The sequence below is a fragment of the Cydia pomonella genome, chromosome 11 (assembly GCF_033807575.1).
Source record: "Cydia pomonella isolate Wapato2018A chromosome 11, ilCydPomo1, whole genome shotgun sequence".
In the NCBI taxonomy this organism is placed as follows: Eukaryota; Metazoa; Arthropoda; class Insecta; order Lepidoptera; family Tortricidae; genus Cydia; species Cydia pomonella.
The window spans coordinates 15,803,220-15,815,343 of record NC_084713.1 but is presented as its reverse complement, the minus strand read 5'-3'; the positions used below and the strand labels follow the sequence as shown (position 1 = coordinate 15,815,343).

Here is a 12,124-nt window from a genome sequence, read left to right as displayed (position 1 = left end):
CATGACGCGTTTTCTTTTTCACTTTCTGTGCCTTCATGACTGCTCGGAGCAGTCGTGAGCCGAACACATCGAACCATTGAATAAAATAGCACTGTAAGGCACTACGAAGGTGAATTCAGATTAATAAAATATTAAAGTGATATAATATAAATAAGAGTTTGTGTGTATATTATATTCTAGCTAGCACTCGCACATTACTACTGCGCTACATGAAAACAGCCCCCGGGCTTTATTCCAGAAATGATTGACGTTTGAGATTAAAAACTCAACATTGTTAAAAAAGTGTTAAAAAACCTAACTCATGCCTCTCTTGCAGGCTGTGTTTACAAAAAAAAACCGGTCAAGTGCGAGTTCATTTTACTCGCGCACCGAGGGTTCCGTACAAACTTTGAATTATCTACCTATACTAAGCATAATTGTGTACAGAGCCTTCCATCGGAAAATTGTCTGCTAATTTGCGCGATGTAATGAAAACCGTAAAAACGTAAGGGGGGAATGGTATTTTTTTTCACTTTTTCCTCCAATAATCTTTTTTTTTCACTACGAAAAAAAAAGAAAAAATGTTTTGGAATGTACAATTAAAGCTCTTTCAAATGATACCTACTTGACCTAGTAACTGAAATTTTGCTCCCTCTTTATTTTGAGCATTTTCCATAGTTAATAAAAAAATACTTTCGAATTGTCTGGGTTAGCGTTGTTCATAACTGTTACAAATTTTAAATCGATAGCTTAAGTGGTTCTCGAGATATTTAGCGATGTAACAGACGGACGGATAGACGGACAGAGTCGCACCATAAGGGCTCCTTTTGTACCTTTTTGGTACGGAACCCTAAAAACATGATGATCCCTGTGATAGTTCCTTCAAGTCGCGTTTGGATGGGTTTTATCAAAAAATAATTGAAGAAATATGTTTTTACCGTATTTTTATTACGTAAATCTTACATTTCTAAATAAATTTTGTAAATATCCTAATGAATGAATCTACAAATCCTATGTTATTAGGAGCCTAAGCCATTTGTAATATCGTACGGCGGTAGAGTTAGACCAAGATAAGTCTGCAGCGATTTTGATAGCCACAGTCTGGACAAGTGTTATTTTAAACGTCAAATTCTATGAAACTATGACTTATAAACAACACTTGCACACTTGCTGTCAAACTCGTTGCAGAGTTATTTTGATCTAACTCTACCAGAACTATAAACCAGTACTAAATTGAAGATCAAAGTCACAGTATGGTAATTTCCGTAAACGGATTATTTCATTTCGTAATTAACTCCAATCTAAATAACATCGAGCTAAACCAGCCCAACCTTTGTCCGTCGGCTGGTAGTCTGGATTAATATTAAGCACTTTGAAATATGAGAGGTCATTCTGTCACGTCGTTAGCTGAGCTTGCAATAATTTTAATTTAGGTTCAGACAGTAAGCGATTGTCGGTTTATGTTTTTTCGGCAATACGAATATATCACGTGTTCGTCTAGTCGCCCATATTTAATAAGAAAAAAAATCTGTTATGTAAAGGTTAAACGTGATATAATAATCAGAAAGCTGCCAAAGACAGGCATCTTTATCAGGCGTAGGCGCTCCGTATGCCAAAAGTCTGGAGTTTAGTTCGAGAAAGCGCTGACGTATAAAGATTAGATTAGAATCACATCGGTTTGTACGTTTTGTTTCCCGCTCACGAGCAGTTTATGTACCAAACCGTGACATACCTACTTAATAAAATCGGATAGGCTATTTATACTTCGTTTTTTAGCATTAGAATAAGGACTACACGATCTTGACATGTCTCTTCAAAAAATAATTCATAGCATTTATCACAAATACGTACCTAACCATTATAAATCAAATAAATAATTATGTTCATTTACATTCTTTTGGTTTCATAAGTTATTACTTACCTATTGGTAATACTAACATTTTTTTAAGCGTATTTCAATAAAAAGACCCGTCAAAATCGGGTAGTCTTTTCTAATGCTAAAAAAACGAGGTAGGTACGAGGTCTTAAAAATATAATCAGTCCGTCATTTAAAAATAAAAAAGAATGCCTATCATCACAAATGATGAATATAATATCTTTGAAGAGAGAGCTAGGTACTACATAATATATCTATACGATAACCAACCACACATACATATGTATCTATATATTATATCGGGCTATTTTATTTATAGCCTGTTAAAGTTCCGGGCGACTTAGCACCGTGCTACACTTTTTAGAAGGACGTGATTTGCTATTTTCTTTGTAGATAAAAAAAAAAAAACGTGTACGAAAATTTTTGGTAGTTTGACGGACTAATGTATTCCCAGGACACTACCTAATTGAATTCATTCGTGTTACTTACAGCGCTCTTGGTGTATTTCTCCAGGCTGCGGAGCGCGTTCTCGAAGTAGTCCTCGCCGTAGGCACCCTTCTGCTCGTCGCTGAGCCGCTTCCACATGTCCCTGGCCTGCTCCAGCAATTTCTCCTCTGACAACCAGGCACTACCCGTCGTATATTCCCCAGCAGCCACAACTACCTGTCAACAATATTGGCTAATCAAAATATTGAACATTAAAGCGCGCGGTTGTTTTTGCCATAAACGTAGCATTTGCCGCACACCCATTTTAAACCAGATAATCTAATGACCGTATATTGTTTTAAGAGGTAAACGCAGCGGTAAGCGCATTGTCATTTTCCCTACATTCCGTTATCGCATGCGTTCAGGCTAAGACTCAAGCTTGCCTACTATTATAAAAGTAATAACGATATTTTCACGCATGTTTGAGAAAAAGTATATACCTAACATACTGCGTTGTCAGGGCCTGGCTGTAAATAATACCTTCGATAACCTGACAAAAGATATGAAATTGACGGCCTTGATATGACAAGATGATCCACGTGTTTACCTGTTTTGAGCAGATACTTTGCTAAAGGTATTGGAATAAAAGGTTTTCCTGTTATTCATATTTTATTCCAATCTTGATCCCGATGTACTTAACAAAAAGCTTTTTCATATTTCATTACAACGTTAAAGTATCTAACGATTTTATCTCCGTACGCCATCCAACCAATTACTTTGAGTAATATTAAATATGAAAAATATATTAAGCCTGACCAGTAATATATGATCACGCGCCATATTGCCGAATTTCTTCGGAACTAAATTTTTCATACTAAACTGAACTGTCACCCTATACATGAGAATAACAGTGCCCTTATAAATAGAGACGGATACATGTATGGATAATATCCATAAAGACGTTTGTAAATATGCCTTGAATTTTTTTTTTGCCCTCTTTTCAAGATCGTGATATATTTAGTCTTATAGGGATCCCATACTGCAGCACCGAATTCAAGCCGCCTACATTCGAAGTCGTTGTAAAGCATGATAGCCACCTTAATGTTAGCAAACTGTGAAGCAATTCTACCTATAAATAAACAGTCGAGATTAAGATACTTTTGAATAATGAATGCTTAGAGCTGGTAGATAAAGCACTATTTCTTGGTTTACAATGGAGTCCTCATATAAGAATGCTAGCTAAAAAATTAAGTTCGGCCGCTTACGCTGTTAGGAGAATCAGGCAATTGACCAATGTTGAGAGAGCTCGCCTTGTCTATTATAGTATTTTATGCAACAGTTGTATAAGAAGGGTCAAAAAAGGCGAGTGGCGTGAGTTACAATGTGAGCCGGAGCCGAAGGCGTAGGCGAACATTGTAAAGGAATACGCCACGAGAATTTTTTGACCTACTTATACAACGTTGCATACAATATTTTTCCTACGAATCAACTAAAATAAATCTTAATTTAGGTAAACAAATTACAGCAAAAGTATATAGCCAAGACGTGCGAGTATATCTTGTTACGCGCCCGGCCCGCCCCGGGCCGCGGCCGGCCGGTCGGTGACACCTCCTCGTAACTCATGAGGCCCTGGTACTTGCTACTTGCTAAATTAATTTTTTGGTCAGTTTTTTCTCAATTTTGGCCACCGTAGCCTACGGAGACTAACAAGCAACGCTAAGCGGTCTTCGTAGTCTATGGGTGTTGCTATATTATGGGTGTCACATGCGGGTTTCTGACTTATGAAGTAATTATTTTTACTATGCAACCAAATGAATATTTTGTAAGTTGGCAGCAATGCACTTAGTTTAAAACTGTATTCGTTTTGGTTTTGTTAGGTTGGTAGCCATTAATCGCAGTAACATTATAGCTTATAAAAGCACAAGAGCTTTTATGAGGAATAGACAATATAGACTTTTCTTGAAATCTTTTATGTATGTTCTTATATTCGTGTTAATGAATGCATAAATGACAGATAACAGTAGAGGAGTAGGAAATAGTTATTTTCATAATGTAATGTCATATAGTATTCTGGTTTGGGGTAAAGCAGCTGACATACAGACTATATTTGTTTTACAAAAGAGAGCCATTCGTTCTATATATAACTTAAAAGAACGTGAATCATTAAGTGAACTTTTCAAAGAAATTAATATTTTAACTGTAGCTTCCCAATACATCTATGATAGTATTATTTATGTTGTTAAGAATCTAGACTCCTTCACTAAGAATTCAGATGTCCATAACTACAGAACTAGAAATAAAAATAAGCTTTCTATCAGAAAGTTTCGTGTCCGCAAAGTACAAAAGTCATTCGTTGGACTATGCATTCATTTTTATAACAAGTTACCTGACGATGCTTTAAGATTAACCTTGCCAGCTCTTAAGAATTACTTAAAAAAGTCATTGATGTTGAAGGCTTATTACAGAGTCAAGGACTACTTGACAGACAAACATGCATGGTCCAAACCAGAAACTGTAAAAACAAGTAGCAATTAAAATCATTGTATTATGTGTATATGTAAAATCATTGTATAGGTGACACAGCTCAGGGGGCCAATTTTTGAATTTCGTGTGCTCGATTTCGTGTAATTCCCTTCAATTTATCTCCTCTACTAGGCATTTAAATTCTACTAATACAATTGAAAACGACTGGTCAATACCCCTAGATTCCCAATTTCTATTGCTCGTATTTCTAAAATATCAATTCGTCGTTTTCCACAGATTTTCGAGTGACGAATTCGATCAATCGAAATTCAAAAATCAGCCCCCTGGTAAGAAAGCACATCAAATATTTTTTGTAGATATGCAATCTGTCAGATTTACTATATACTCGTATAATGTATATTCTCATTTCTTTATTAATTTTATTTTTCTTTTCCCTTTGTAAGAATTCGATATGTTGTCTGAAAGCGTATTTGTACGATTTGATATGACATATTATTATTTTTTGTATCATATTCTATAATGAAAACTAGGTACTGTATGTAATTGCATGATTTCTATAGTAATCTAAATTGTATTTTTTTTTCTTATTTAAAGCATGTTAATTATAAAATGTAATGTTTTGAAAAGATGTGTCCCGCCGAGTTTCTTGCCGGTCCATATTGGGATACCCTCCTCCAATTAAGGGGGGATTTATATCTTCTCGGGTCAGAGGTGTAGGGTTAGAGCCGGTGTAGCTTTATTTGACGTTCATAAGCACATTGTAATATGCCTACTTGAATAATAAATTATCTTTATCTTTATCTTATCGTTATATAATGTCTGAAGACTCTGAAGTCAAGTTGTTTGTCCAAATATAGTCCTAAGTCACGTATTTCGTCAGTTTGAAGTAGGGGCGTGTCATGCGGTGGTGGGAATCGGCGTTCAGAGTCTGGAGAAAGTGATATAGACACATTGAGAGACGTTAAATTGTAAGCGGTTGTTCTCACTCCATGCAGCAATAGCGTCTATGTCCTTAACTTCACTAAGTAAGTATATATAATTTGCAATTCTGCGTGGACTAGGCAAGTACATACATAAATTAAAAATAAAAACTAATTGTTGTTGTTGTATCTTTCACTAAGGTGTGCCGATAAAGAGTATTCTATATATCTATCTATCTACATGAAAAGCGGATATAATGCCAAAATATGTTAGCTCATTGATGACGTATATTTTCACAAATTAAAACCGTGATTGCTATTGCCTATTACTTAAACATTGAAAGTGTTAGTTTCGATGTTGATTACCTCCGGCACTAGCTGCCCAGTTGTCTTGTGATTAAATTTAATTACCATTCCTGAGTTTCTAAGCAATATCCAGACACTGGCCCACGCCCTCGCCTCTAGGGACTTGTTAACTACCTTTGACATTTAATCAAGGGCTGAGCTGTATTTAGACTCCCATTTTTTGGCAACTTTATTTACTTATGGTGTTCTCACATTCGCTGTTGTGGCGCTGGTGACCTAGTGATAAGAGCGTGCGACTTGCAATCCGGATTCAAACCCCGGTTCAAACCCCGGCTCGTACCAATAAGTTTTTCAGAACTTATGTACGATTCGATACGTACGATGTATTACGGTATTGTCGAAAATACCTAGGTTGTCCCTAGCTATGTATACATTGACATTTTCTTTTTTGTCGTAACATTTCTTTATTTATTATTTTAAATTTTTATATTTTTTGTTTTAATGTTAAGTTGACGATCTTTTAGTGAAAGCCTTTGTTTTATCATTTTGTGTAAAATACTGTGTCTTTTACTTTAAGAAATAAATAAATCTAATCTAATCTAATCTAAGGCCTAGTTTACCCTCTGGGTTGGAAGGTCAGATGGCAGTCGCTTTCGTAAAAACTAGTGCCTACGCCAATTCTGGGGATTTGTTGTCAAGCGGACCCCAGGTTACCATGAGCCGTGGCAAAATGCCGGGACAACGCGAGGAAGAAGGAAGTTCCCACATTCGCTGTTATAAAATGTTGTGTGTTTTATTATGTTGGCTCTGTTACACAAATTTATATAACATTTTATTACATCCGATGACCTGTCTGGCCTAGTGGATAGTGACCCTGTTTATGAAGCCGATGATCACGGGTTCAAATCCTGGTAAGGGCATTTATTTGTGTGATGAGCACGGATGTTTGTTCCTGAGTCTTGGGTATTTTCTATGTATTTATATATTATATACCTAATATCATTAATATCGTTGTCTAAGTACCCACAACACCCTTATTGAGCTTACTGTGAGACTTAGTCAATTTGTGTAATAATGTCCTATAATATTTATTTATATAATATAAAGCCAACGTGGGAGCACCGTTAGTCGACGGAGTCACGTTTGATCCTTTTGTTCAGTGCCATAATGTAATTATTATACCCACGGCCTAACTTACACCCGCAACTTCGTTTGCGTGAAATTAATATTATGTTATTGTTCACTAGAAGTATATTCTAGTCGGGATGCTTGTTATAAGTTATAATTGTACATATATTTTTTTCTGGCTAAAACGAGGGTTTGATACAATGAAGAACTGTTATCGATTTATCGATATGTATCTTAAATTGGTAGAAAATTAAGATAGATTTATTTATTACATAATACAGATTACATTATAAATTGCAGGTATGTCAATCTACAATTATTCATATTATGATGCTCAATACAAGGATGTTACAAAAACGTTAACGATAAAATATCAATTTAAATATTAAATAATTACAAAATAATAAGATTTCAAAATAATGTGGTGGTTTGGTAATCCTGCGGGGGATCGTCAAAATCTATAATCACTCATAAATTCACTAACAGAATACAACGGTTTAATCCAACAAAAAGTCTCTCAATCGGCAACACATTATTAATGTTATTAAAAACGGGCCAAGTTCGAGTTCGTTTTACTCGCGCACCGAGGGTTCCGAACAAACTTCGAATTATCTCGTGTAGGCGAACAAATAAGAATACAGGCGAAAGACTTTTGATCAGAAGTACCTATACTAAGTATTATTGTGTCCAGCGCCATCTATCGGCAAATTGGCTTAGTAATTTGCGCGTATGTTGGTTTTTCAAAGATATTTCTCTGTCATGTGAACCTATTTCAAAAATTGATCTTTTATTTGAAAGGTCTTTAATGTAATCTCATAGAAATTTCAACACACATAAAGTTGGTTAAATTGTAAACTGAATTTGGAAATGTTTTTTGTTATTAAAAAAAGAGATCTGATTATATTTTCCTTATAAAATGTACATTAAAAAATTGATTTGGAATGTTCAATTTGAGCTCTTTCAAATGATACCCCACTTGACCTAGTCACTAGACTTCGTCGGCAGCCGATCGTAAAATCCGGCACATCATGAAATTAGTGCACAAAGCATATCGTGAAACGTGAAAATCGTCAAAATATCTCATTTCCTGAGTCGACGGAGCTTTTTGTGGAGGACCTGAGTCTAGAGAATTTACGATCAGCCGCCGACATGGGTAATAAGGTCGAGTATATGTATGTCGCCGCCGCGTTATATTCGCCAGCTAATTAACTGGTTAAAGAACAACCAGCCAAGTCACTGATCGCAATGTTTAACCAGATGGCTGAACGTTGTGTAGTCATTTAGTTGTTTTTTATTGTATTATACTTTTTAGGGTTCCGAATTTATTTTATCTTATGTTATTTCAATTCTTTAAGTTTTTTACGTTACATTTTACTTGGCTGAGTAAACCAGTCTTTTTCAAAGAGCTCACTTTTAATATGCCAAGTTGTCAAACGTCGAGTTGATTTGACGTTGATTTTCTATCGGCCTAGGCGACTAATTAGCTGGCTAACTTAACAAGATGCCTGCATATTTTTGGGTCTTTGGCCGTGTCGATATTACCTTGACTGTGCCTACCATCAGTTATTGGCGTGTACCATTAATTAGTTTCTCCGTTAGTAAATACTTATTATTTATATGCTTAAAAAAACCTTTATTTGAGTTAAATAAAAAATGTCCAATTTGTCCTTTTTTGGGACTTGAGGCTATTTCCATGAAAATGTAGGTATGTAACCAACAAATATGTAGCAGATAATCTCCTAAGTGTTTGTAAAATAAATACCTATTATGGGATTTATGAGGCACATACATATTTGGAGAAAATTTAATAACGTGATAATAGCAAAGGTTCACCACTACATTATCTTCATTGGCGTTCTGGCTTCACGTTTCACTAAACAATGCCTCAAATTAGAGCCACTGACCTAAATTGTTGAAATGCTATTCGAACATTCCTAATTGAGTGTCGAACGTAGATGTTGTAGGTCAAAATATGTTTATATAATATGTATTGGTAATTAATGAAATATGTGTAGCACATAACTATAATAATACCTTATATAGAATAGGTATATATAGTACACCCATCTGCAATGATTTTATCCCATATGTTAGCTAAAACTAGGGAAGAAGTACTTATTGTTTTAAGTATGTAGGAATGCATTATTCGTCCGATTAGAGGTCGGGGCTCTTCTAGCGTTATTCGTCACGCTTTATCTATAACGCGTAACTGGCGGAATCTTTACGCTAATTGTAGCATCCTCCACTATGTAAAAAGGAAATGCGGCTAGGTTGTGGTGGAGAATATAAATGCAGACGTAGATTTCTGATATTATATATTTTATCTTCAATCAGCAAGATTACTCTTGATGGTTGCCACCTTCCGAATGCTCGTTTGCAGATCTTTATTCATCTGGCAGGGCGAAATCTATAACTGTTGCCAGTTATCTGCACCTTCACCTTCACAGTATTTTGTTAAAAAAGATATATGTGAAACTCCCATTCAAATATGTAGGTAAACGAGTAGTCAAGACAGAGGTACGTGTGTAGTGAACGGCCGATGTGGCACATGTTTGAATTTTTATGAGTTGATATAACATTTCGTATTTTATTGCACCTCACATTTTCATTTAGGTATTTTCCATAAAGTGTAGGTTTATTAGGGCTATTTTATTTATTTATTTAATCTTTATTGCAAATAAGAAAACACACTGTACAATAAATAGGCTATCATGATGTAATAAAACTATGCTAGATTATTTATACAGTAGCATTTATATTATGTTGTATGTCGTTAAATATTTAATATGCTTGCTCGCTGCGCCCTTGCAGGGTACAAATAAGGGCTCCTCTACTCGATGGCCCAGCGTAGGCCAGTCTAGGGGACGCAGCTATGCGGTGGAATGAGATAGCAATATCACTTACTCCCTCTAACACATAAATGCGTCCCTTGGACTGGCCTGCGCTGGGCCATCGTGTAGAGGAGCCATAATAAATAAACATGCCCACAATAAATGCTTTTCATATCTTTGTTAAGTTTTTAATTCCTTAGACTCCGTAATTTATTACCTCCGGCGTGTAGCCGTGAGTACTTTTGCAGGAACGAAATGTAAGTTTTTACTCGTATATCTAATACTTATACGAGGCATACCTAATACATTTTATAATACGTATTATTCTAAAATAAAACCTTTGTCCATTATTTGGAAACTCCTGGTCTAAAGCCTTTTCATTGCACAGCAGGAACTGTTCACGCTCTCCTTTTTTATTCACAACTGTGTTTTCCATCCCAAGTGAGACATTTCAAAATAGTGCAATTTTCTCTACCGGTGTCTCGGGGTGCATAAAATAAAAACAAAAAATAACCTCTCTCGGTCGAACGCTCTATTTCAAAATATCGTTTTAAACTTTGTTTGTACCTTAGAGACTAGAGTTATTGCAGCTCTTGCGGTTCAGTGATATTAATATTGTCAGGTAAAAGGATGATACTTTATATAGTGAAACATAGCAACGAGTGCAACTGTAGCGTGTTTTCCCAAGGGACGATGTGAAATGCTTGAAAGGCTATTTTCATTTTACAAAGAAAAGTCTTGACCGGAGGGAGTCGAATTCCGACGTTTCTGCGAATTATTTAATATCACGCACGAGGTTACGTCACATTCTAGCATTGTGTGTCTGTAATTTATTTTAGGTTGTCTTTGGGCCTTTGTAAAAAAATTCTGTTGATTTTATTTCATTACGATTTGTACACAAGTACCGTCACATAGAAGCCCGTTTCAGTGCACTCATTGCTATCATCACTTGTCCTAAGTTTGAAATCGCATTTGTTGTGATACATTGCGCGCTTAATTTTTTAATAAGCAAAAATAAGAATCGCTCTTTTTTTTAAATAACTTGTTTGATATGGCTTATAAATAATAACTACCACGCTGTCAATCAGTCGGTTCCTTAACATAAGTATCCACTTTTCTATATAACTAGTATGGATACTTGGTTACTTCAGTTAAGGTGCCGATCGTATGCCACCGACGTAGTATAAAAAAGCACCTTGACGCTATGCTTTTTACGACGAACGGCGTAACTATAAGTACATGCCAATACGAACTACTTTACTTAGGTCTACTTATCTCAGACGGTTGGTAAATAAATTAAGCGGTAATTTTCTAGTAGAAAGTAGCTGAGTTTTAGGACTAGTTTATAAACTATATTATATGTATAAATATATAAAATGTTTACTCACTTAACATAATACAAATAAGCTTCACGCAGCCAAGCCCTCAACCAATCCGTAGCTGATCACAATAACTTCTTACAGACCGCCTCATTTCAACGGTAGACCTGGAAACGATTTAATAATAGTAGCTGTATGAACTGACTACGTCCACTCCGCGCGGCTTGAGCTCGCGGCGGAGGCAGGCGGCCAGCGCGTCGAGCGCGGCGAGCGAGGCGGCGTGCACGCCGCGCACCGGCGCCGCCACGTGCGTGAGGATCGACGACGCCAGCACCACGCGCCCGCGCGCGCGCCGCACCAGCGGAAGCATCACCTGCACCAGCCGGGACGGACCTGGAGTCAATGACAGTTCGCTAAAAACTTACAATTGGGTACTTGACACATGTATTATAACAAAATTTAACTAAATGGATAGAAAATGGGCCATCCATTATAAAAAAAAAAAGCGGCCAAGTGCGACTCAGACTCGCCCATGAAGGGTTCCGTACCATTTATGACGTATTAAAAACAACTACTTCTAGATCTCGTTCAAACCAATTTTCGGTGGAAGTTTGCATGGTAATGTATATTATATATTTTTTTAGATTTTTCTTTCTGTTATTTTAGAAGTTACAGGGGGGGGGGGGGGGGGAAACACATTTTTCCACTTTGGAAGTGTCTCTCGCGTAAACTATTCAGTTTAGAAAAAAATTATGTTAGAAACCTAAATATTTATTATTATTATTAGCAATTGTCTTGTAGCCATTTAGTCAGTTTTATCCTAAATTCATTTCCACGCAACATTCACAATTCTTG

The 12,124-nt window shown here is 36.1% G+C and overlaps 1 protein-coding gene across 1 annotated transcript in view; it reads right to left on the bottom strand.

Annotated features, from left to right (window-relative positions):
- LOC133522976 (D-beta-hydroxybutyrate dehydrogenase, mitochondrial) overlaps positions 1 to 12,124 on the bottom strand; it is a 118,517-nt gene that overhangs the window by 5,334 nt on the left and 101,059 nt on the right. Inside the window, exons 6-7 of the mRNA XM_061858478.1 lie at positions 11,475 to 11,662; positions 2,345 to 2,518 (exon numbers count right to left, since the gene is read on the bottom strand). Coding sequence (XP_061714462.1) covers positions 2,345 to 2,518; positions 11,475 to 11,662 — 362 coding nt within the window. The remainder of the gene's footprint in view (positions 1 to 2,344; positions 2,519 to 11,474; positions 11,663 to 12,124) is intronic.